General features: G+C 41.9%; 1 protein-coding gene across 1 annotated transcript in view; it reads right to left on the bottom strand.

Moving 5' to 3' along the window:
• LOC129829974 (beta-catenin-like protein 1) overlaps nucleotides 1–27242 on the bottom strand; it is a 38585-nt gene extending 11343 nt beyond the window's left edge. Inside the window, exons 1-13 of the mRNA XM_055892052.1 lie at nucleotides 26994–27242; nucleotides 26253–26435; nucleotides 26012–26118; nucleotides 25676–25815; nucleotides 25446–25543; nucleotides 24943–25036; nucleotides 24357–24448; nucleotides 22508–22580; nucleotides 21904–21962; nucleotides 17656–17804; nucleotides 15458–15639; nucleotides 4126–4223; nucleotides 3652–3732 (exon numbers count right to left, since the gene is read on the bottom strand). Coding sequence (XP_055748027.1) covers nucleotides 3652–3732; nucleotides 4126–4223; nucleotides 15458–15639; nucleotides 17656–17804; nucleotides 21904–21962; nucleotides 22508–22580; nucleotides 24357–24448; nucleotides 24943–25036; nucleotides 25446–25543; nucleotides 25676–25815; nucleotides 26012–26118; nucleotides 26253–26435; nucleotides 26994–27023 — 1386 coding nt within the window. The 5' untranslated portion in view covers nucleotides 27024–27242. The remainder of the gene's footprint in view (nucleotides 1–3651; nucleotides 3733–4125; nucleotides 4224–15457; nucleotides 15640–17655; nucleotides 17805–21903; nucleotides 21963–22507; nucleotides 22581–24356; nucleotides 24449–24942; nucleotides 25037–25445; nucleotides 25544–25675; nucleotides 25816–26011; nucleotides 26119–26252; nucleotides 26436–26993) is intronic.
• Nucleotides 27243–27490: the final 248 nt, after the last annotated feature.

The raw sequence follows: 27490 nt of genomic DNA, 5'->3' as shown, positions 1-27490 counted from the left end.
GACGCGCCGATGAAGCCTGCCTTGTGTTGCCTACGCTGTGTGACGCGCTGATGAAGCCTGCCTTGTGTTGCCTACGCTGTGTGACGCGCTGATGAAGCCTGCCTTGTGGTGCCTACGCTGTGTGACGCGCTGATGAAGCCTGCCTTGCGTTGCCTACGCTGTGTGACGCGCCGATGAAGCCTGCCTTGTGTTGCCTACGCTGTGTGACGCGCTGATGAAGCCTGCCTTGTGTTGCCTACGCTGTGTGACGCGCTGATGAAGCCTGCCTTGTGTTGCCTACGCTGTGTGACGCGCTGATGAAGCCTGCCTTGTGGTGCCTACGCATGCTGTTTGAGATGCTGTAGCAGCAGCTCCCGCGCTGTCTGACAGATTTTACACTCAAAAGGTTCCGTATCTTTATGTTGTACGTGTGTGATTAAGATACTGAACAAAATATACTGTACACACACGCCAATTAAATTCCACTAAATTAACCTATAGACCGATAAGCATAACCAGTCAAATGTATTTCCATCGACTGGTATTTCCATCAATGAAGCGGCTAAAAAGCATTATTTCGAAACAGGATTTTTTCTTCCTCTCCCGGACAATTGGCCTGGGCCTATTTTATTTATTGGCTTTTCTAATAAATAAAAAACTGCCAAAAGCTAGCTATTACTGGCTAACAGAAACCCTGGGCTACAGCAGTAATTACTTGTCAGCGCCAATCAATTTCACAGCAACTTAGCACTTTCTGTCTGCCTCCCTCTGCCTACCTGCCTTGCAATAAGACATGAGAGAGAGGGGGGCGGACGACAACGTGGGGACTAATTCCAATTCACAGTGCCTTTCTTAACACAACCATTAAATAGAAGATGAGATGAGTTTAATTTAATGCAAACAACAGACCTTTCTGGGTTCTCAATACCGCACTAAGGAATTTTGCTCTTTCCATGACAGATTGACCAGGTAAATCCAGGTGAAAGCTATGATCCCTTATTGACGTCACTTGTTAAATCCACTTCAAATCAGTGTAGATAAAAGGGGAGGAGACTCAATAGTAGGAAGGTGTTCCCAATGTTTTGTACACTCAGAGTTTACCAATTGATTCTTGAAGAATAGAACTTTAAGTGCCTCATGAGCTTAGTTCAACTGCCATACCCCATCAGAACCCAAAATATAAGCTTGTTCTTACAGCAATGTTAATGTAAACAAACGCTGTATAGCTTCAAAACATGGTTAAAACTATAATTTTGATAGCATGGAAGGTCAGCCATTGCATCCATAGCTCGGTCTATACATTTGAGAGCGGTCACATTTCTCCAGATTCCATCCTTCAGGTTTTTGCCCCCAAAAAATGTCAACTTTGTTATTGTTTGAATTAGGGACTCTAGTTTTAAATCGCTCTCAAAGAGCATCCTTACTATTACCACCACCAAGAAAAAGCGAGCCTGGCGGAATAAGGAGCTTATTAAATCCAGTCCTCAGATGCTGAGAAGTATACTCCTGTGGAATATCTGCTCATAATATGTTGCAGAGAGGAAAATATTTAGCTTACCACCCCAAAATAACATCCTAACGAAAGTGGAGTGATAAAAACAGAACTGCTGATGGCAGCCAGTTGTACAAAACAAAGGAAGTGGAGGAGGGAGATCAGGACACAGCAGGAAATGTCATCTTTATAGATACACCATATATACAAATGTATGTGGACACCCCTTCAAATTAGTGGATTGGGCTATTGCAGCCACACCCGTAGCTGACAGGTATATACATCGAGCACACAGTCATGCAATCTCCATAGACTAACATTGGCAGTAGAATGGCCAAGCAGGTGTCCACATACTTGAAGAGCTCAGAGACTTTCAAAGTGGCACCGTCATAGGATGCCACTTTTCCAACAAGTCAGTTCATCAAATTTCAGCCCTGCTAAAGCTGCCCCGGTCAACTGTAAGTGCTGTTATTGTGGAGTGGAAACGTCTAGGAGCAACAATGGCTCAGCCACAAAGTGGTAGGCCACAAAAGCTCACAGAACGGGACAGCCGAGTGGTGAAGCAACAGCTCACTACGAGTTCCAAACTGCATCTGAAAGCAGCGTCAGAACAATAACTGTTAGTCGGGAGCTTCATGAAACAGGTTTCCATGGACGAGCAGCCGCACACAAGCCTAAGATCACCATGCACAATGCCAAGCGTTGGCTGGAGTGGTGTAAAGCTCGCCGCCATTGGACTCTGGAAGAGTGGAAAGACGTTCTCTGGAATGATGAATCACGCTTCACCATCTGGCAGTCCGATGGACGAATCTGGGTTTGGCGGATGCCAAGAGAACGTACCTGCCCCAATAAATAGTGCAAACTGTAAAGTCTGGTGGAGGAGGAATAACGGTCTGGGGCTGTTTTTCATGGTTCGGGCTAGGCCCCTTCGTTCCAGTTAAGGGAAATATTAACAGTACAGCATACAATGACATTTTAGACGATTCTGTGCTTCCAACTTTGTGGCAACAGTTTTGGGAAGGCCCTTTCCAGTTTCAGCATGACAATGCCCCCATGCACAAAGCCAGGTCCATACAGAAATAGTTTGTCGAGATTGGTGTGGGAGAACTTAACTGGCCTGCACAGAGCCCTGACCTCAACCCCATCGAACACCTTGGGGATGAATTAGAATGCCGACTGCGAGCCAGGCCTAATCGGCCAACATCACTGCCCGACCTCACTAATGCTCGTGGCTGAATGGAAGCAAGTCCCCGCAAAAATGTTCCAACCTCTATTGGAAAGCCTTCCTAGAAGAGTGGAGGCTGTTATAGCAGCAAAGGGGGGACCAACTCCATATTAATGCCAATGATTTTGGAATGAGATGTTTGACAAGCAGGTGTCCACATACTTTTAGCCATGTAGCGTACAAGACAACATCCTAGCCAGGACTGAAACAAGATACTCAAAGAAATTGTTACTAGTTTCTTCAACCTATAACTAAACATTTGTACAATGAAATAGGGGTATCCATGCGCATCAAGATAGTGAAGACAGAAAATCGTCTCTTTGGTTATTACTTGTTTATACTTGCACTCAAATGAATGTCAAGCCGTGTCAAGCTGTCCCGCTTTTTTTGCAAAGAATTAATCTCTCATCAGATATGAATCTGAAAGCTCTCGCCCTCTTAAAACTCTACTACCTTCTCCTGCCCTCTCTCTCCTGCTGGAGAAGAGACTCCTCATCTCTTATCTCGCTCCTTCCACCTGTCTGAGTGAGCACAGCCTACAGACTAATCTGGACCTCACACATTCTCTGGGACCACAGGGCATCAAACTGAAACACTGCCTTGTTTAGCTGAGGCTGATCGGATCTTATTGGCAATCTCTGTCCGTAACAATGGAGAGGGATTCTAGCGACAACAAAGAGACATCACCCACTCACACCGCAGCATATTCTGAGTGGGTCCATGCAGTAAGAGGTGAAGAGCTTCTTAATGTAGACAATGACTTAAGGCACTGGATTTGAACCAAGGATTTCAGCCCCTCTCCAAGCTAGCCTCTAGTCCTGAAGTTGTGACAATTACAAGCCTCTCTAAAAGGACTTCTTATCTAGACACTTGGAGCTGCTCTTATTTCAGAGATATTGCCAGTCAAGGTTAGAATGCAAGCTGTTGATAGCAGGGGGAGGGGTAGGACTCCTACGTGTTTCTCTCCTTCGATCCTCTTGTCAGCCAACTGAACAGCTTCCAGGTACTTAAAATGCAGCTCCATCAGTCTATCAACCTGTAGGACAGAGGGAGAAGACATCAGACACCAATGCAAGGCGCTATGCATACAAAACCCCCATGGGGGAGAAAATAGGATTCAGACAGCCAGAGGCTAGCATGTAGTATGTCTATGACCATGTATGTGTGTGTCTGTAGCACCATTCAAGTAGCAGAGGGACTGTTGTCTCTATCACTGGTGGTGAAGTTAATAACTCTTTCCACCACAGGATCAATATTTTAGTCATTAACAGTGACCAGTCACAGGCTGATCAATACATACTCACACCTGTACAAGGGGATCTCAATCAGGGAAGTGAATATGTAAAACCTGATTTTTCCTGATTTGCTTTTTAAGAAATATTGCTGTAAAAATGTTCTGCAAACAGTGGTGGATCAGTGAAGATCTCACCTTCTCACAGTCGTTCTCAGTGAACTTGCTAAGGAGCCTCGTCCTCTGCTGGGCTTTCAGGTTCCGCAGGCAGGAAGCTATGATGGAACACACGTGTTCTGCAAGGGAGGAGAACAAAATCAGTGCCACTGATGCTTCATCAAGGTAGCTCAGCTTCATCTTCATGAGGGGTTAGAAGTAGCCTAGTGTTACTGAACCCACAGTGATGGGAGCTAATATTATACTGTATATGAAAATATTATGCATTTTCAGAATTCATAGGAGTAATAGACTATTGTAAAATGTATATGCCAAGATCAGGTTATCATCTGACAGTGGCAGGAATGGAAAAATATAATGATTACAACTGATGATAATTTGCTAATACTTTTCAGAGCAAAGCATGGAGAATATTAACAGGGGGAGAAAAAATGTAAGAAATTATGACATGTAAAAATCTATTTTCATTAAAGGCTGTAATGCTCCAAAACTGTTATTCTTGTCATCGAATTGAATTTCTGGTGATAAAAAAGCCTTCTGTAGAGGATGTGTGGCCATTTAATGAGCTCGGGCTCCAAAACCTCTGGTTAACTGACAAAATTACTAACAAAGAGGCAGTTGGTCAGAGAAGTACTCTTGTTAACCTAATACACGCAACACAGAACATTTACTCTACCCCAGAGACACATCCATGTTGTTATAGCTTACACTTGCATCTGACATTTAGGGCTAAATCTGACTAAATAATAAATAAAGAAAATATGGAGTAATAACAGTCACATGTTGGTATTAATTAGAGGTCAATTTTTAAGTTCAACTCATCTTGGAAGTTGCTAAGCAACAAGCAAAATACTTGATTCTTGGTTTTTAAAACTTGTCTTCAGCAAGGTGCTCAATACTGCTCTTCCATGTGCCATTCATTAAAACACACACAAAGCAAGCTCACACCTCTATTCATTAGTGTTATCATTTACTGTTTGTGTTCATTATGAGAGTTAACTACCATTGTAATGTCACCATGTGGACAGCCCCTCTACTGTGTGCACATAATGAGAGGAATGCAACTTCCAGGGACACTAATTTGTCAACATAACCCGAGTGGCAATTGTAGTCAGCACCTTGACACCACTGTGGGAAGTTACTGATTGCTACAGGGCACCCTCCACATACAGAACACGGTTTCCAGAAAATTTGGGGCCGTCTGATGTTTGTTGCTCAAGATCGATGCTGATTAAGACACTCTTGTCATCTGGTGAGGGTGGAGTTAGACTACCGATGGCATGAGAGGAGCTGCCGTCACCTCTCAAGCTTTAGGAGCTCAACTATGCTGACAAGAAATGAGAAGAAACATATAGCCTTTCTATGAAAACGAACAGCCAAATAATTAAGCAAGACAAGAATACAGGACCAAACAAATATATTTCAAAGGAAACATATCAGCCATCCTCTTACTAATTATAAACCCATCTTTTGGCAGTCACAGTGATAAGCCTGTACAATCAGAGGGATTTCTAATTCAGGAAGTACACAAACAGAGCAACAGCATGTTCATCAAACAGCACCACAGAGAGGAAGTGCCGTCTCAGCTCTTGCTCTCCTGCCCTCCAGAGGACCAGTGTCACATGGGCACAGTGGGGGTGTGGTGGCGGGCCGTCTGGATAATTTAGGAAATTATTAGAGGCTGAATAAATAGTGTTTCTGCTGAAGGATTGGGACCGCTGCTAAAACTCTCCCTGGGCTGGAGCATGCTGTGGGAGACGAGCTGGACCGGAGAGTGGCAGCTCATCTCTGAGATAGTCTACTACTGTATGTAAGACTCAGGGCAGAGTCCATGCCCTGGGCTTCACTGTAGGCCAGGCCTGCTCCTCTCTGTTACGAGGGTAAAAGGATAGGGTGTGTGAATAAGTTAGCTCACTAAAGTGCCACCAGACCACGGCACGCTCCAGAGCTCCTCAATGAGAAAAGCCATTAGCAACAGGGTCATGGTTGCAGTGTGACTTTCCACAGCCTGATGATTACATCCCAAGTGTGATAGAAGGCTTCAGCTTCAACACCTAGTGCAGTAATCATGGCTCCATTACATACATGTATGTATGTATGTATGTATGTTTGTAACTCAGTCACAATATTATGAATTGCTGCCTGTTGCAGGTTGTTGGCCTACATACCACATTTAATACTATGTGTGACCTGTTTGGTTTGAAGGGTCGAGGTTGAGGTTCCTGTTAAAGTCATTTCTATACCCAAACTTGGTTGGTTCAACATGTTTGGTCCAACTTTGAGGGGTTATGTTAGGCTAAATGTGGTCACAAAGATGATAAAGCTCCAATGTAATTATTGTAGGAATAGGTAAATGTGCTAAATTAGTGAAATATGGTTGATTAAATGTATCGTCAATGATTTATCCAATACTCTCCTTATCACAAATCTATAAAACATCAGGCAGAGCAATGCCATTTCAATCAGTGAGTCAAATACAGCTCCCTGTGCTCACTAACAAACCATTAGGCAAACAAAATGGCTGTCAGTTCACTTAAATACAGATTAATTTGTGTTAATGGAATCATGCAACTGGTAAAGAAAATGGCTGACAAAGATTGATGGCACCAGCGCAGGAGATGTAAGTAAATTACCCCATTACCCTCGCTTTTACTCAACCAACAACAAGCAAACCACCAAGAACAATAAGCAGCAAAAACAGAATGGTATATCAAATACAGGCACGGTGCATACCAAAGGCACACATAATAACGACGGTTTAACCCCATTCGCTCAATACAGGAAGGCTGCATTGGCCAACTGTTCATTAGACGTGACCTAGAAAAATGATGCAGTTCTATTACCCTTATCAAAGGCACATCACAATTAGATATAGCATAGACTGCAATATTAGTCTTAGGTCTCCCAACTGATAGAGGACCAGCATGGTTGATGCTGCTGGTTTCTCAGAAAGTAGCTCAATGCTGCAGTGTGCTTTTACAAGCTCTAACGGCATCCTCTCCTCCTTGGTGAATGATGGGAGGATATGCATGTAGCACATTGCTGGTAGAACTCATCATGAGCTCAGACAACACATAGGCTACGCCACCACCCTGCTCCCTCTACCACAATCCCTATTTCCCCTCTTCCATAAGTCAGCAGCAGCAGAGACTGAGAAAACAATGTTTTCCGTATCACAGCCACTGCAGCACAGAGTGAGGGACAAGTGAAAAACATTAAATGAGGAAATAATACCAGTCTCTGGGAGAGCTAGGGTAGCGCCTGTGGTGAACAGTCTCTCTTAAATATCTAGATAACCAAAAGAGAAGAAAAAAACTTAACCTGACCAAACCATTCTCCTCCTGCTGGCTTTCGCAGATTCTGCCCTTACTCTCCTGAAGTTGCCAGTAATAGGCTACATGAGTCAACAACCTTTCTCATGTGGAATGCCAATTTATCCTACCATTTCTACCGATCAGCGTGCCAATTACAGTTTTCATATGCACATTTTCGTGAAACAGTTTAATTTAATTTATAATAACGTCTCCATATCTCAAACTCATTGTCATGTGGTTAATGAAAATTCGATCCAAATCTAAATGAAAATGATACCAACCTAAAAAGTAACTTATATTGCCAACTACGTAAAAATAGCCCACAAAGCCAACAAATAAAAACATTGCAGCCAGCAGGTAGAAAATATCCTAATAAAAACAGATTTCCTATGAATCACATTGCCTACACATGGCCTGTCTGCAATGAACTTGAAACATTGTATCAACTATTAACTTGGGTCAGGCCAGAAGCTAGTGCTACCGAACTTGCAATAATGTATAAAATATTCCAGGCCCTCAGAGTTTTGTGCACCAGTGAGCTCGGGACAGACACAGCTGTAGGCTATTTGTGAAAGGGATAAAAAGCTGTGCTTGACTTGGGCAGGAGTTCACCAGAACTGAGTACCTGCACCTCAAATGTTCTACTGCTTGAGCTCCTGTTCCACTTGTAGAATATTAGCTCAGAAGTATTGTGGCGCTCCTGCACCTAAATATAAAACAGAACGAGCACCCAAATTGAGTACCGGACCCTATTTAAATCCTAGTCGAGCACTGATAAAAAGCCTATTTTATGGTGTTGTCACTGGATCAGAGCATGACCTTTTTCTCTTTCACACTGAGTGATTATCGAAAGTGAGAGTGCTGGAAAGGTTTTTCAAACACATTGAGGAACTATTGTAATTCTCAATGGATGTAAAAAAAAAAAACTCATCTCAAACTTGCTGTTTGAGATGAAGAAAACATTACTTTGATAAGCTTGACAGGTGGTGGTGCGTTAAGCCAATCAGAAATACTATCAGAGACCTTCTAGAGCAGCAGCGCCCCCTCAAGATTCTGAGCCTGCCTGGCAGGGTTGGCCCTGCAAAGCCAGAGCCCCCTGATGGGAGAGCATAATATACAAGGAAATTCTCAAAGCTGCTAATGAGATCCTTGACGACCTTGAACCTAGCCGGTGGGGATTCCGGTGGGGTGCCCCCACCCAGGCAGTGGCAGAGCTGTGGTACAAAATCAAAGGTCTGACTGCTTGGGAATACGGTCTGACTGCTTGGGAATACGGTCACTACGGGGGACCATGTTGTAGGTGTTTCAGGGGAAGAGGGTATATCTGACCTCAATCAAGAAAGTGAAAATGGTTAATAAAATCTCCCCATTTCTGGCTCAGTTTTGCAGTTTTGGGATGGTGCAACTGCTGAGAATCTGAGTGTTTGGTTGTTGTGGGGGAAAGGGGTTGAGTGTGTGTATCCCACAACTGTTGCGAGGGAGTAAAAGATGTTAGGGACAATATAGGATTAATCACAATAATTGTTTGCTAACATAATAATTGCTTGCCATAATGTAATTTTGTTAATGGCGAGAGGTAAAAATACTTTGCATAAACTGCCTACATTACTACAAATATGAATTGCTAATTATGGGGGAAAAAAGATAAACAGGATTTAAAAATATATATATATATATAAATAAATATAATACAAATCAAGGTGAGGGCGATGGAAATGCATTTGGCGGTTGATCTGCTTCTGTTCTGTGGGTGGCACTGCTATTTTCGAAGGATGGATCCCGGTCTCTACGGGGTGGTCTGCCGGGCATTGGGATGACAACCCAACTCGGGATGAGGAGGGGTTTTAGTGGGTGGAATAGCGGGGACCAATTGGAGGTTTACTTAGTGGCAATGCAAATATCACGGTACAGCTATATAGACAATCATCATGTAACTTTTTAATGGTACATTTAAAAACAATATATTATGATAAATAGAATTGAAACGTGTGTCTCATTATAGTAATTGGTTAAATAAGTATAGCCAGTAATAATTGTAATGGCTTAGCAGATAATAAGAAAAGACGATCATTACTTACCTCGCTAAAAGAGAAGGAATATAATATCAATTGTTTACAGGAAACTTTTTCAATAATTTTAGATTAACTTTGTGGAAAAATGACTGGTGGGGTGGCAAAGAAATTCAAAAGAGGTGATGATAGTAATTTTGATCCAAATGTGCAAATTGTCCAAACAGATCCTCAAGGAAAATGGATGATTTTAAATGTTATTGGAACATAAACAGATATGGCTTATTAACCTATACGGTCCAAATAATGATGATCCAAGCTTCTTTGAAAATGTATATAAAAATGTATCAACTCTACAAGCAACACAACTGAGATCATTTCCGCACTGCCAAGTAGGGCTCCACGATATGGGCAAATAATCTAGGATTTATTCTTAACCAAATGTTGCAATTGTGATTTGACTCGCAAATCTGAGCAAAACTGTTGGAATCATGGATATATAATTACTATTATATAGTTAGAATATAATAGTGGGCACTTTGAATACAGTGTTGTTTGAGATGACAAAAAATTAAAATGTCAAGGAAGAGTTATTGTGACAGGTTAGGAACTAAAGTGTTGGTACGTGTTTCCTATAGGACCCTATAAGCTTTAGCTACAATGCATGTTGTTTTCTCTTAGCTACTTCATGTAGCTAACATATTCTTGCTTTGCATATTCCTCTTCGATTTAGAAGATACTGTTGCACAAACAACATGCTGATTTAGGTCTATACCAACACTGGTATTATCAGGCTATATTAGCTAGCTACCTTTGCTCTTACCCAGTACATTTATTTGCTAGCTAGCAATTAGCGGCTAACAATTAGCATCTCACAAGATTTAGGGCAACTTGCTAAAAAAGACAAACTGTTTGCTGATGTAAGAAGCAGAAACGAATAGTGTTATTATAGAACGCTAGTGGATTTATATTAAGAAGCAAAGTGAAAACAGCATTGTTGTCATCAACATTGTTGCATGTGCTGCATTGACCATGCAGACTGAACACACATGACTCGTGATTGAAGAACATCAAATGAGCTCCTTGATGGCTGATGATACCACCATATTTTTAAGAGACAGGAATGATATTTCTAAAGCAGTTTCCTGTATTGAAGACTTTTCCGTAGTTTCGGGTTTGAAAATTAATATCAATAAGTCAGTCTTATTTCCACTGAAGGATTGTGTTTTACAGGAAATATATGGTATCCCAATTAAAGATAAGGTTACTTATCTTGGAATTGTTATATGCAAGGATGAAAATCAAAGGAGTGAATTGAACTTTAACCCCATTATTGAGAAAACAAAGAAGAAATTGAACCTCTGGTTGATGAGAGATATTTCGTTATACGGTCGGGGTTTATTCTCCAAAGCTGAAGGGATATCCAGATCGGTTTATGTCTCGTTATCACTTGACTTACCCCCTAAAATTGTAAAGGACTTAGATAAGATTCATAATTTTATTTGGAGGAACAAGCCTCACTATCTACGAAAAGATATTCTCACTAACATCGAAGAACAAGGAGGTCTTGAGGTTTTAGATTTCAATATTCTAAATACTACTTTTAAAATAAATTGGATTCTGAAGTATTTATTTGACTCTGTTGGTGGTTTCGAATTTTTGCTTCGATGTAATTTTAATGTTGATAAAATCCCAGTAAAGTTGGCCAAATTCCATAAGCAGGCAATTTTAGCTTGGATGTTAGCATATAAACACAATTTTTCCCCTCACAGATACATTTTATGGAACAACAAAGATATACGATTTTAAAATAACTATTTTCTTCATAACTGGTTTGAGAATAAAATTATTTTGGTTGGTCAGTTACTGAATAATGATGGATATCTACTCTCATATGGGGAATTTCTTGATAAGTTTAAAATTCCAATAACCCCGAAAGAATATGCAATTGTTTTTGATGCGATTCCAAGGGGGGTTGTATCTCTTTTAAATTCCTCTGTGGTTGATGTAAGTAGCATAGATTTACATGAAAATATATTCATTGGCAATAATAACATCAAAGATAAATGTAGTAATAAACAGATTAGGAATATTGTTTGTGATACAAGCCGAAGAACACCATCCCAACCGTGAAGCACGGGGGTGGCAGCATCATGTTGTGGGGGTGCTTTGCTGCAGTAGGGACTGGTGCACTTCAGGAAATAGATGGCATCATGAGGATGGAAAATTATGTGGATATATTGAAGCAACATCTCAAGACAGCAGTCAGGAAGTTAAAAATGGGTCTTCCAAATGGACAATGACCCCAAGCATGCCTCCAAAATTGTGACAAAATGGCTTAAGGACAACAAAGTCAAGATATTGGAGTGACCATCACAAAGCCCTGACCTCATAAGAAAATGTGGGCAGAACTGAAAAAGCGTTTGCGAACAAGGAGGTCTACAAACCTGACTCAGTTACACCAGCTCTGTCAGGAGGAACGGGCCAAAATTCACCCAATTTATTGTGCTGAAATAAATAAAAGCTGAAATAAATGATTCTCTCAACTTTTATTCTGACATTTCACATTCTTAAAATAAAGTGGTGATCCTAACTGAACTAACACAGACGATTTTTACTAGGATTAAATGTCAGAAATTGTGAAAAACTGAGTTTTATTGTATTTGGCTACGGTGTATGTATCTAAATTCCCAATCTGGCCCTCAAACCATCATGGTCACCTAATAATCCCCAGTTTACAATTGGCTCATTCATCCCCCTCCTCTCCCCTGTAACTATTCCCCAGGTCGTTGCTGCAAATGAGAACGTGTTCTCAGTCAACTTACCTGGTAAAATAACGGTAAAATAAAAAAATAAAAAAAATAAAAAATGTAAACTGCCGACTTCAACTGTATATACGCGTGCACGCGCACACACACAAATAAATATACATACTTATAAATTATATGTATTTATTACTGCTCGACTAAAACAATCTCGGTTGACCAACAGCCTAACAACCAAACAATCGACCAGCACAAACTTTTTTACACCCCTATTTGTCCTTTGCCAAGATAATCCATCCACCCGACAGGTGTGGCATATCATTAAGCTGATTAAACAGGATGCTCACTACACAGGTGCACCTTGTGCTGGGGACAATAAAAAAGGCCGCAAAGAACGTGCAGTTTTGTCACACACAGAAGTCTCAAGTTTTGAGGGAGCATGGAATTGACATGCAGACTGCAGGAATGTACACCAAAGCTGTTGACAGAGAATTGAATGTTAATTTCTTTACCATAAACGGCCTCCGTAATTTTAGAGAATTTGCCAGTACATCCAAATGTCCTCACAACCGCAGACCATGTATAACCACGCCAACCCAGAACCCCCACATCCGGCTTCTTCATCTGCGGGATCATCTGAGGGGGTGCTGAGGAGTGTTTCTGTTTGTAATAACCTGGAACAGCCATCAAGTTAACATGCAAAGAGGGCCACGAGGCAGGCAATTGAGCTTGGAGGAGGAGGAGCAGTAGAGGATGTTGACAGTGGCAGGTCCTGACAGTTCTCTGCTGGGGACAGATTGAACCTGAACCAGCCGTGTCCTGAGGAAAGCAATCAACCGAGCCCGGCCAGACCAAAGGCACCCCTGCAGGGTACGAGCTCTCGTCTACACTGTCTGAGGCAAACTTCCACCATACCTGACTAGAATAGTCATGGGGAAGAAATCACTGACATGGCTGGGCTGCGTTTCATAAGCTATTTTGATTGTTGACAATCATGTGATGGCTTCATTATGGCTCCTGTCATTTCTGGGTATCACCAACATCAAAATGGACTGACCAAGTTCCAAACCAATTCAAAGATATATGTATGCAGGTATGGATGAGTTCCCATTATCAAATTCCCTCATTGACAACACCGGAGACTATGAACAGGGCTCTAATACAGCAACTAATCATCCAGTTTGAGTTAAAAGAAAAATGAGACTACTGGTAGATTGGCCAGCAGCTGGCTTGCCTCTGAAGCTAAGCAGGGTTGGTCCTGGTCTGTCCCTAGATGGGAGACCAGATACTGCTGGAAGTGGTGTCGGAGGGCTAGTAGGAGGCACTCTTTCCTCTGGTCAAAAAAAATACCCCAAGGCAGTGATTGACACTGCCCAGCGTAAGGTGCCTTCTTTCAGATGGGACATTAAACAGTGGTCCTGATACTCTGTGGGCAATAAAGATCACAAGGCACTTATTGTAAGAGTAGAGGTGTTTACACCAGTGTCCTTGCTAAATTCCCAATCTGGCCACCTAATCATCCCCAGCTTCCAATTGGCTCATTCATCTCCCCTGTAACTGTTCCTCAGGTCATTTCTGTAAATGAGAATGTGTTCTCAGTCAACTTTCCTGGTAAAAAAGACTCAAATTAGTGCAGTATTTTGCACTGATCACAATATCTGTTAATTAGGCCTATTATCTGAAACAAAGTTATAAAAATAAATCATATTGCACTGCAGCTCCTATTCTTCTAATGTAGTTTTAGTATCATGTGAAAACAAGAAAAGAGATATTAAAGCACTCGAGGAAAACAAAACAAACTACAAAGGGCTACAGTGCAGTCAGAACTAATGTAAATGAGGTGTTTACTTCTGTTCCATCACACTGTGTGTGCATCATTAGCCTGCTAAATATAGTCTGCCAGAATCTCATTCTATCTATGCAAAACATTAGGACATGGAAATGAATACAGACCTTAAAAAAGGTACGCTATTGTGAGTCATCACATTCTGCAAAGATCCTCTGCAATATTTTTTCTCAAAACCACTGTATGCAAATGTGGTCCGACAATTCACAGCCACTGGGCCTCAGTATATTTTCAGAGGTGATTTAATGGAGATCAATCTCTTTTTATGATGGAGAGGGGTTTGGAGTGCTTTACCTATTAATTACTTAAACTCTCATTTGTGTAGCCCCTGATAGATTAATTAATTATGACTGCATTGTGTTATTTTTGAGAACCACTTTCTTCTCTGTTTAAAAAAAATCACTACAGCAGAGGAGACACTCTATAAGTCTAATTACTGTCAAAAACTTTGACAAATCATGCACCCTCAAAACAATATCAAATTAATTGTAAAACATTGCTGCTATGAAAAAAGCTGTGACTTTCAAAAAGTTGAAAAAGTGGCAAATAAAGCTTACACTAAATAATTGGTCACAATTATTGGTCACATCACTCACAATAATAAATAAAATGCAAACGATGTAAGGACAAACATAACTAATGCTTAGTATCACCGTCATTTAGTAAACAGGCCTATCTCAGTCAAGAAATTATGCAATGCATTAGGGACATGCCTAGGAATATTATAGTCCAAAGGTATGTTACGAGCTGTAGTCCACTGCTCTATAGCTTAGATGTCCTCCGGCCTCAGCCCACAATTATTGTGAGCATTCAAAGCTGCACACAGCACAGCAGCGTAACCACACTCCATGGCAGTTTGGCTTGGCTGTGACTTGTAGGAGGTCCATCAGTGGGAGCACCTGGGGGATAAGCTTTAGCGGGCCCTGTTATGTCTGGCTTCCTACTCAGAGGTTCAGGCAGGTCTCAGGTTAATTAATTCTGTCCCCCAGATGAAGGAGACAGACAAAGGAAGCCAATTTATTCACCAAGGGTGGGCTGTCCGGACGTATGAGATATAATTAAAAGACAGAGAAGGCAGTGTTTCCCCTATTTTCATTTAGCAGTGGCGCCGCTGCTAAATCGGGGCAGCCACTGCAAAAACCAAAAGGGGGGAAGGGAGGGGTGACTGATAAGCGCTGATGCTTTCATTTTCATATTTCACAACTCAAGAGTGGATTCTGAGAAGAACAGGAGAAAAATCAATCAAGGTTAGATTGATAACTTAAATCGACAGACGAAAAAGCCATTAGACAAACCTGATTAGATCTCCTGCCTTGTTAAACTGTGTTGGACAACTGTAAGCAATTGCCCTAAACTCAGACAAGCAAAATTATTTCATTGTTTATAAAGGAAATTTGGAGAGTATAAACATTTGCAAACCTTCATGTTCTTTGTCTGCGGCCCCAGCCTTCCTCATCTTCTTGGGGGTCTTCATGAACAGGGGGAAAATGGTCCTCAAGCCCAGGATGTCTACAAACTTGTGGCAGTTATCAGAACCCTCTGGGCCAATCATGCCGTGGTCTAAGACCCTCAGAGCACTGGTCCGAGACATTTTCTTTTCCCTGGAAAGAGGCAGTGCAAAAATAATAAAAAATTATAATAACTATAAGGGCTCAATTATCTCAGGCATAACAGCAGCAAGGTCATGATTGTCTTTTGCCAGGCACAGACTCCACTATATATACAAAAGTATGTGGACACCCCTTCAAATTAGTGGATTCGGCTACTTCAGTCACATCCGTTGCTGACAAGTGTAGAAAATCAAGCACACCGCCATGAAATCTCCATAGACAAACATTGGTTGTAGAATGGACTTACTGAAGAGCTCAGTGACTTTCAACATGGTACTGTCATAGGATGCCACCTTTCCAACAAGTCAGTTCGTCAAACTTCTGCCCTGTTAGAGCTGCCCCGGTCAAGTGTAAGTACTGTTATTGTGAAGTGGACAAGTTTAGGAGCAACAACGGCTCAGCCGCGAAGTGGTAGGTCACACAAACTCACAGAATGGGACCACCGAGTGCTGAAGCGCGTAAAAATCGTCTGTCCTCAGTTGCAACACTCACTACCGAGTTCCAAACTGCTACTGGAAGCAATGCCAGCACACGATCTGTTCGTCAGGGGCTTCATGAAATGGATTTCCATGGCGGAGCAGGCACACACAAGCCTAAGATCACCATGCGCAATGCCAAGTGTGAGCTGGAGTGTGTAAAGCTCGCCGCCATTGGACTCTGGAGCAGTGGAAACGCATTCTCTGGAGTGATGAATCACGATTCACCATCTGGCTGTCAAGACAGACTAATCTGGGTTTGGTGGATGCAAGGAGAACGCTAACTGTCTTAATGCATAGAGCAAACTGTAAAGTTTGGTGGAGGAGGAATAATGATCTAGGGCTGTTTTTCATGGTTGCACAGAGCCCTGCCTCAACCACATCGAACACCTTTGGGATTAATTGGAATGTCGATTGTGAGCCAGGCCTAATCGCCCAACCTCAGTGCCCAACCTCACTAAAACTCATTGCTGAATGGAAGCAAGTCCCCGCAACAATGTTCCAACATCTAGTGAAAAGCCTTCCTAGAAGAGTGGAGGCTGTTATTACAGCAAAGGGGGGGACCAACTCCATATTAATTCCCATGATTTTGGAATGAGATGTTTGACGAGCAGGTGTCCACATACCTTTGGTAATGTAGTGTACTGTATGTAACCTAGCTACAAGGAGTCCCTTGCAACTTGCAGTCCTTTAAGAAGCTTATGAGGAAGTATTTTGACTAAGTTAAACAGTTTTAAGAATTCAGACAGAGGCAATTATAAAGATGCCTTCAACCGTGTTCCTAAGCTCATATTGCAAACCCCTTGATAAATCCTAACCTCTACAAAAATAGAGAAAACTATTGAAGCAGAGGTGCAGAACTTATGATTCTGTGAATCTCATGAGAAGTAAAAAGAGAGAGTTACGTGTTGCTCTCTAGATAACCTATTCTGAGAGCCTTCTGTGGATGATTTAAAAGCGGGTTTTGCATCGCTAGAATTAGATATCGATTTTGGTTTTAAATCGGTCTGTCTGCCAGGCGTCGTCGTGATGATGATTAGAGCTTGGGCATGGAGGGTTTCATAAATACATGTAATGTCTCTTTATTGCTCTTTAAGGTCCCGTCGTGGTGCTGCAGCACTCTGTCGGCTGATTGATTGGACTGGCAGCTGAGCAGAGCCAGAGACATGCTGTGCGAAAACAAAGACATCACTCAACCCTGCCACTCACTGGGGTTCATGGTGCGCCCTCTGACAGCCTTAACAGCAAACAAAAGTTGAGTTCAAAGATGTCAATTTACATATATCCCTACTACGTAATGATATCAGATCACCAGTGACCTGTGTGAATTGAACAGAGGGGTGAAATTAAAAAAGGACTACAGCCAAGCCAGGGAACTGTCCATCTCTACATTAGGCCTCCATTGAGGAGGTACTTGGATGAAGATTTGTTTTAGCTCAAAAGCTTAGGACATTAAATTATTGAAACATTAAAACTAAGCTGTGTGTGGAGACTCATTTCTTCAGGAGGTGTTGAACATCTGGGTCTTTACCTAAGCATGAGGTTCATGAGCTGCAGACCCTCTCCCCTGAGGAAGCGATCCCGGTTGGATGCCAGCATCAGACAGGAGCACAGGGCATCAAATAGGTTCTCCATCATCTCCTGCTCCTCCGCCGTGGCTGGGTTGTGGCGTTTGAACACCTGAAGGAGAATGACACCCACACTTCTAATGTCTATCAACTGTGATGCTGGTAAATTCCGTTTAAATGATGAGCATGTTTGGCTCATTAGCAGAGTTTCAACAATGCAACTGGAAATCATTTTGGGGTGTGTATGAAACACCTCATGTAACAGTATAACTTTAGACCGCCCCTTCGCCCCGACACGGGCGCGAACCAGGGACCCTCTGCACACATCAACAACAGTCACCCACGAAGCGTCGTTACCCATCGCTCCACAAAGGCCGTGGCCCTTGCAGATCAAGGGGAACAACTACCTCAGGTCTCAGAGCGAGTGACGTAACCGATTGAAACGCTATTAGCGCGCACCACCGCTAACTAGCTAGCCATTTCACATCCGTTACACTCACATAGATAGACCAGTATTCAACCAAATGCATTTTAGGTGCAATGCAGTGTAGAACTAAGAAACAACGAAAGCTTGCAACCAGCATCGCCAACAGAGTGAAGAGACTTACAAAGCACAGCAGAAAATCTGTCTAACATAAAGTTACACTTCTAAGTCTTATTCATTTGCTTCAGACATCATTATTACTGCAGGCCTTGAATATATCAAATAGTATAATAATTAGCCAAAAGGCTAACTGACCGACGTCTTTTCAATTACTTGAATTACATTTAGTTTGGGTTTTTGTGAGCCCAACACACCGTGTCTCTAGAGAGAAATCAAGTCAAGAACTATGTGGGATGCTGGGCTGAAGGGAGTTGTAGTTTTGATCAAGCAAATATTCCTACAAGTTCAGGGCATAAATGTTGTAATTAACCACAATGACCATAATCCATTGCACCTGTTCTTTCCGGCTAGGACAGAGATGGATATACTTTTACACCTGCTACGTTAGGTTAGATAAACACAGACCACATAAGAGAGGAATGTACACAACAACGAAAGAGACGGATAGAGACTGTTCATGAAAGTATGCCTCATGTACTTTGATGAACTAGTCAAATGATTTTACCAGACAGCTCTACAGAATACTTAAGCGGTCAGCAAGCTTTAGTTCGGCTGGCGCCTAACTTGCATACTCCCTTACAAGTCATCTCTCGTTGAATGACAACAAAGACTATAATTAAGAATCCGTACTGACCGATCACAGACAAAGGGGCGTAGACTTCGGCTACCGACTTCAGCTTGCCTCAAGGGGGAAAAAATAGTGTCCCCGAACAGCCAAAAACGCCCTTACCAAAGTCCAAAACGTCACAAAAATGTCATAATATGTGCACAAACGGACGCCTCTAGACAGGCTAGCTTAGCTAGATAGGATGACTAAAGACAGTACAGTACGGGGAGCACAGAGATAACATTGTCTGGCTGGCTGCTACTGCCTGAGCAGAGATGAGATGTCGACTTTAAGGAATGAAAAATAAACTCATCAATTAAAAACTAAGTAACATACACAACTGAAATAGTGAATTATTTCATAATAATTTCCTGTATTTCTATTGATGTCTACTCAATGTGGACTTGACAGATTTTTCCCCCAATGTTTTGGCAATTGGATGTTCATTATTTTTGGCTTTGGAATTTCCATTAAAAAGCTCTAAAGTATTTTTTTTTAATGTCATTATTTCATAATACATTTAATGCAATTATATTTTAAATAATCAAACCAATCCCGAACCGACCTCAAATAGCACTAATCGTTTAGCACGATGTGAGGAAGAAGGACATACAGTCGTGACCAAATGTTTTGAGAATGACACAAATATAAATTTTCAAAGTCTGCTGCCTCAGTTTGTATGATGGCAATTTGCATATACTCCAGAATGTTATGAAGAGTGATCAGACGAATTGCAATTAATTGCAAAGTCCCTCTTTGCCATGCAAATGAACTGAATCCCCAAAAAACATTTCCACTGCATTTCTGCCCTGCCACAAAAGGACCAGCTGACATCATGTCAGTGATTCTCTTGTTAACACAGGTGTGAGTGTTGACGAGGACAAGGCTGGAGATCACTCTGTCATGCTGATTGAGTTTGAATAACAGACTGGAAGATTCAAAAGGAGGGTGGTGCTTGGAATTATTGATCTTCCTCTGTCAACTATGGTTACCTGCAAGGAAACACATGATGTCATCATTGCTTTGCATAAAAAGGGCTTCACATGCAAGGATATTGTTGCCAGTAAGATTGCACCTAAATCAACCATTTATTGGATCATCAAGAACTTCAAGGAGAGCGGTTCAACTGTTATGAAGAAGGCTTCAGGGCGCCCAAGAAAGTCCAGCAAGCGCCAGGACCATCTCCTAAAGTTGATTCAGCTGCGGGATCGGGGCACCACCAGTACAGCGCTTGCTCAGGAATGGCAGCAGGCAGGTGTGAGTGCATCTGCACGCACAGTTAGGCGAAGACTTTTGGAGGATGGCCTGGTGCCAAGAAGGGCAGCAAAGAAGCCACTTCTCTCCAGGAAAAATATCAGGGACAGACTGATATTCTGCAAAAGGTACAGGGATTGGACTGCTGAGGACTGGGGTAAAGTAATTTTCTCTGATGAATCCACTTTCCAATTGTTTGGGGCATCCGGAAAAAAGCTTGTCCGGAGAAGACAAGGTGAGCGCTACCATCAGTCCAGTGTTATGCCAACAGTAAAGCATCCTGAGACCATTCATGTGTGGGGTTGCTTCTCAGCCAAGGGAGTGGGCTCACTCACAATTTTGCCTAAGAACACAGCCATGAATATAGAATGGCACCAACACATCCTCTGAGAGCAACGTTTCCCAACCATCCAGGAACAGTTTGGTGACGAACAATGCCTTTTCCAGCATGATGGTGCACCTTGCCATAAGTCAAAAGTGATAACTAAGTGGCTCGGGGGAAAAAAACATCAATATTTTGAGTCCATGGCCAGGAAACTCCCCAGACCTTAATCCCATTGAGAACTTGTGGTCAATCCTCAAGAGGCTGGTAGACAAACACAACCCCACAAATTCTGACAAACTCCAAGCATTGATTATGCAAGAATAGGCTGCCATCAGTCAGGATGTGGCCCAGAAGTTAATTAATAGCATACCAGGGCGGATTGCAGAGGTCTTGAAAAAGAAGGGTCAACACTGCAAATATTGACTCTTTGCATCAACTTCATGTAATTGTCAATAAAAGCCTTTGACACTTATGAAATGCTTGTAATTATGCTTCATCATTCCATAGTAACATCTTACAAAAATATCTAAAGACATTGAAGCAGCAAACTTTGTGGAAATTAATATTTGTGTCATTCTCAAAACTTTTGGCCACAACTGTACAGTTCTTATGATCTGCTGAAACTTCAACAGTGTGAGGTGAGTTTGAGACATGGATGAATCAGAGAGAGAGAGGAGGATCTAGGGTTGGGCGGTATGGAAATTCCTGTACCATACCGGGGGATATGGTATTACTGGCACTATTTCTACCAAACATTTTTTTTTTGTATGTTAGAAGATATTGCGGATGCTAGCTAAATGCTAACAAGCAAACATTAACTAAATGCAAAGTCAGACAACCCAGCTCATGAAATTATACAACTAGCTATCTCAAAAGACTACTCACACTTAATCCAGGAGGAGATTGATTGTCTCTGCTGTAACCAAGAAGCTTAATCATGCAAGCTAGCCACCTATAGCTAGCACTATTGGTTAGAACCTGTAAGTAAGCATTTCACTGTAACGTCTACACCTGTTGTATTCGGCACACGTGACAAATAAACTTTGATTTGAAGTTAGTAAACCAAATGCATAGCTGGAACACTGAGCTGGACAAAATGTATTTGGCACATCTTAGATAGTTAACTTATAGAGTTATAATATGTTTAGCTGGCAAACAGTAGTGAACCTTCATCTCTTTTGTGCTGCTCAACATTGGATTGTCACATTACGTTTGCTCCATGTGCTGTTTGAAAAACAAACATACCATGTGACATGCTCAAATTAATTTTTGTTAATACAATTTTTATAAATAATAATACTTTTGGGGGGGGGGGGACAAGGTATTGAAAATCATACCGTCGGTATTTCAAAATACTCCGGTATAGGGTATATTGCACAAGCCTAGGAGAAGCAGTAGAACATGTGAAAAGACAAGCTTACAGAGAGCTGCTGCAGTAACACGTCAATTCCATCCAGCTCCCCCAAGAGCTCCCTGGTGCCTGGAAGTAGAGTGAGAGAGAAGAGGTGGGAGGAGAGGAAAAAACAGAAGGGGAGGATGCAGGGAGTGGAAAGGAGAGAGAGAGAAAGGGAAGGAGAGAGAGAGAGACAAACTGTTAAAGGAGTATGGCGCATAAACATCGAAAAACATGGTGATAAAAACCAAGGGAGAAGATGAATCGATCCAGCTCTTGAGCTGCTATATGCAACACAGCACAACCAACCCAGGTAGCTAAACTCACTCAGAGGGGAACAGAGAGGAAAATGAGATTGATATTCTTTTTGAGTTCTATGTTGCCCAGTCCATTACTGATCTGGACATGGTGCCTGTCTGTTGTCCTGCAGCATTCCAAGGTCTTCTGGACTCAGCCACTCAGACAAATAGTATACTTTAACCAGTCATGATACTCTGCTATTTATTATTATTATTATTACTATTATTTTTGGTCCACAGCCACAACAATCACCTCTACGGCTGATTACATTAGACAAAACACATTTTTATCACATTGTACAGCAACTACAGAGAAAAGGGCTAGAAACGTACTGTCATTGTTTTGAAGCAAGATAGCCAAGACTTCACTGCAGTACAGCTTGTTAGCATCGAAAGGAATCTTTGCCTGAAAGAGAGAAAGGGAGGGGCAAAATCAGTGATAACATGACAAAATCTGTGACAGCATGAGCAATTGAAAGCCTACATACAGTGAGGCAAAAAAGTATTTAGTCAGCCACCAATTGTGCAAGTTCTCCCACTTAAAAAGATGAGAGGCCTGTAATTTTCATCATAGGTACACTTCAACTATGACAGACAAAATGAGATTTTTTTTCTCCAGAAAATCACATTGTAGGATTTTTAATGAATTTATTTGCAAATTATGGTGGAAAATAAGTATTTGGTCACCTACAAACAAGCAAGATTTCTGGCTCTCACAGACCTGTAACTTCTTCTTTAAAAGGCTCCTCTGTCCTCCACTCGTTACCTGTATTAATGGCACCTGTTTGAACTTGTTATCAGTATAAAAGACACCTGTCCACAACCTCAAACAGTCACACTCCAAACTCCACTATGGCCAAGACCAAAGAGCTGTCAAAGGACACCAGAAACAAAATTGTAGACCTGCACCAGGCTGGGAAGACTGAATCTGCAATAGGTAAGCAGCTTGGTTTGAAGAAATCAACTGTGGGAGCAATTATTAGGAAATGGAAGACATACAAGACCACTGATAATCTCCCTCGATCTGGGGCTCCACGCAAGATTTCACCCCGTGGGGTCAAAATGATCACAAGAACGGTGAGCAAAAATCCCAGAACCACACAGGGGGACCTAGTGAATGACCTGCAGAGAGCTGGGGCCAAAGTAACAAAGCCTACCACCAGTAACACACTACGCCGCCAGAGACTCAAATCCTGCAGTGCCAGACGTGTCCCCCTGCTTAAGCCAGTACATGTCCAGGCCCGTCTGAAGTTTGCTAGAGAGCATTTGGATGATCCAGAAGAAGATTGGAAGAATGTCATATGGTCAGATGAAACCAAAATAGAACTTTTTGGTAAAAACTCAACTCGTCGTGTTTGGAGGACAAAGAATGCTGAGTTGCATCCAAAGAACACCATACCTACTGTGAAGCATGGGGGTGGAAACATCATGCTTTGGGGCTGTTTTTCTGCAAAGGGACCAGGACGACTGATCCGTGTAAAGGAAAGAATGAATGGGGCCATGTATCGTGAGATTTTGAGTGAAAACCTCCTTCCATCAGCAAGGGCATTGAAGATGAAACGTGGCTGGGTCTTTCAGCATGACAATGATCCCAAACACACCGCCCGGGCAACGGAGGAGTGGCTTCGTAAGAAGCATTTCAAGGTCCTGGAGTGGCCTAGCCAGTCTACAGATCTCAACCCCATAGAAAATCTTTGGAAGGAGTTGAAAGTCCGTGTTGCCCAGCAACAGCCCCAAAACATCACTGCTCTAGAGGCGATCTGCATGGAGGAATGGGACAAAATACAGAAAACGTTTGACCTCTGTCATTGCCAACAAAGGGTATATAACAAAGTATTGACAAACTTTTGTTATTGACCAAATACTTATTTTCCACCATAATTTGCAAATAAATTCATAAAAAATCCTACAATGTGATGTTCTGGATTTTTCCCCCTCATTTTGTCTGTCATAGTTGAAGTGTACCTATGATGAAAATTACAGGCCTCTCTCATATTTTTAAGTGGGAGAACTTGCACAATTGGTGGCTGACTAAATACTTTTTTGCCCCACTGTACACCATACTGTAGGTATAGTTCTACAACAGACACATTTCAACCAGACATATCGACGCAGACTGCAAAAATCTCTACATACGGCATCAATAACCAATGGAATGTGTCATCTTCAGTTATAGCCTGACCTTGATTCTTTTTAGCAACCACTGCATGAGTCCTTGCTGAGCTGCTTCTGTGCACAGGCCAGGCCTGAACTCTGCCATGTTCTCAATGATGGCTGATGGAGAGAGATGGGAGAGAAGAGAGAGGTGAATATGGGACTATCAAATTATGACAGCACCTCCTGAGAAGTATAGAGGTCTCGGATACTTTTGCTAATATTTGCATTATAAAGCCGTCTGAGACACCTTATATCTCACTCATTCAGCAGAAGGGCGGCAAGACCCCAATGGAAAAAAGAGGGAGAGAGGGAGAGACAAGTAGTGGGAGAGATGGAGAGAGTGCGTCAATGAGTGAGAGACACACAGAAAGAGAGGCCTGCTGGAGAAGAAGGAAGCCTTTATCACTTATTCCAACTGAACAGACACCATCCTGGAGGACATGAGCCTGTAAGCCCCAACCAGGAAGCAGACAAAATACTTATTCAAGCCTGGAGAGCTGCCTTGATAAGACGCCATCAAAACACAAGTACTGAGCCCAAATTACATTTTACGAAGATAAATAATCCCCATATTTTGTCCAATCATGTACACATTGTGCAGTGCGTCTTACCTAACGTGTTGTAGACTCCATCAGCTTCCTCCTTCACCTGCTCATCCAGCCTCTCCATGTTCTGCACCAGAAGGGCCACAACCTGTCCCTCCAGCTACAGTTAGAAAAGGAGACAGGTTGTCATCACAGGATTATGGGATACTGTGTCGTGTGTGACAACATTAAAGGCTCATGCCTCATTTCCGCTGCTAATTTATAAGTCGTGTAAGACCAGAGCGATTTCACCTTTGCCTCCATGGTCTTTTTAAATGTCAGCAGACTTTATGACGGGGCACTCAACCTTTCCCAGAAAATGGCCAATGACTTTGCTGCTGTCAAAGTGAGTGCAAAGGGAGGGCTAAAATAGACAATTTTAACTATGGCCATTAGCTGGGATTGAATGTGCTATTTCTATTGAGTTCATTATCATCAGCATCAGTATGGTTGTGGATGCATTAGAAATAACAAGAAAATGCCAGAACCTAAATGCATGCATTGATTGTATACAAACAAACTGGACTCACCAAAGAGTCTATGAGTATTTCAGCCCCCTCCTCACTTTCATGAAGTGTGTCAATGTCTGTCAACTCTTGTAACAAATCAACCACTGCAATGGCGATATGTAGGAAAGGCTAAGGATTTTTTCAGTTTATCCTGGGTTCAGTCAAATGCATAGAATAACATAAGTACAGGTAAATTAACTGAATTAAAGAGTGAAGCATGCTTAGTAAGCCATCTTTGAAGGAAAGGATATCTGTGTTCTCATGGCTGAGTAAGCCCAGCAGGGAATGGACAGCATTGAGCTCCACCAACAGGTGGTAGAGATCAGGCATGGTGGCTATGACATGCATCTCCTGTATGATGTCATTCAAATCCAGCTCTGTTTCCATGAACCTGGACAGCGGAATAATAAAATATGTCGTACATGGAAAATAAGTCCTGACTTGTTGAATGCATTGTCATGTTATTGAAGCAGCAAGTCAATTTACCCTTACCATTTACCCTTACCATAGATTGATAACTTAACTTAAGCAATTATATTTCATGTATAGCTGAACTCAGGAGGAACGTTTCCCTCTCATTAACTCACCTCCCTGGGGTGTCTGGGAACTTTATCCTCAGCTCTTGGTTCTTGTAGGACCTTTTTTCAAAGGTCAAGATCATTTTCTTCACTGAACTCTCATCCACTGGTTCACCCTGTATAATTACAACAACAAAAAGAGTGCCCTTTAGTGAAAAGTGTTACCAAGACAACAAAATTATTTTAGGAACAAGATCAGCACATTAAGCTATGTATGCATGCTTTATCATGTCACATAAACGTTTCCCACCTCTTGGTCATCTGCATCCTCATCATCATCCATGAGTTTCTCCAGTATTCTCTTCCTATCACCACTCGGGTCTTCACTTTCCTCTCTCTCCAGATGTCTGGCCAGTTCTCTGCCGGCCTTTTTGTTTCTGGGGTCATCATCATCATCATCACCAGCCCGTAGACGTTTTGCCCCCCTGTCAGGCTACAATGAACATTAACACATGTTAAGCAGGTACATCAAAACAGGAAGGTCATAAGGCTTTGCAATGTGTGTAATGCATCCAAGCAACGAGTTGGCCAAACAAAAAGTAAACAACGGAGATAATTAACATGCATTCATCGTCAAATGTAAATAGTACTTGATTCCTATAACATAATGTTAGTTTTTATATTTGATGCTCAAATTATATTCCATGAGAGGGACACTGCTTAAGCTAGCTAGCTAATACAGCTGAACTAGGCAAGAGTTTATCACAAACTAGTTACAACAGAAGAGTTAGCTAGCTAACGTTAGTTAACTAACTAGCAAAGTAGCAAGACTAACTTGCCATCTGATAGCCATCTCTTTCATCTGTCACATCCTTAACTAACTTAGCTAGTGAACTTGGTTTATTAGCTAACTAGCAATCATGTTAGCCTGTTCGCTAGCAAATGTGGCTAGCTAGCTATGGTCAAAGACAATGGCGATGGTTTAAACATTTATTTTGCTAGCTAGTCAACAGTTGCAGCAAACACTAAGGATCTCACTAATGAACGTTACCTGATAATTCAGTAGCTCGCCTACATCCATGATAAAAGGTTATCCAAAATGTTGAAAAATAAACCATTAAATGTTAAGTTATCGGCAACAGTTAGCAAGCTCCAGCTATCCACAATGAATACAGGCTAACTTGCTAGTCGCGCAATTTTCCGCTATCAACTCAAAACAGAAGAATCTGTCGTAAAGAACTTCGTTGTCGTGATATTCTGAGGAGAGGGCTTGCTTTGGAGTCATGGCAAACTGCAAACTGAGTGTCTGGAAGTGGGTGTGTCAACAGAAGTGGGAGGGTGAACAGAAGTTGGTGTATGGAAAGCGAATCAGCTAATTGTACAGATTTGTTGCCGCTCAAACCCGTTTTGAGTGGCTGCTGTGTGTTTTCAAGCTTTCGGAGTGTGGTCTTGGTCGGCAGAAATTATAGTAAGAAATGTCAGTTAGGCTATTATTTTGCCATGCACTTTGAGCTGTGTCTTTGGTGTAGCTACCTAAGTTCGTCGTAG

This window comes from Salvelinus fontinalis, chromosome 31, assembly GCF_029448725.1.
Source record: "Salvelinus fontinalis isolate EN_2023a chromosome 31, ASM2944872v1, whole genome shotgun sequence".
Classification (NCBI taxonomy): domain Eukaryota; kingdom Metazoa; phylum Chordata; class Actinopteri; order Salmoniformes; family Salmonidae; genus Salvelinus; species Salvelinus fontinalis.
The sequence above is the reverse complement of the archived record's forward strand: the minus strand, read 5'-3'. Positions and strand labels throughout refer to the sequence as shown.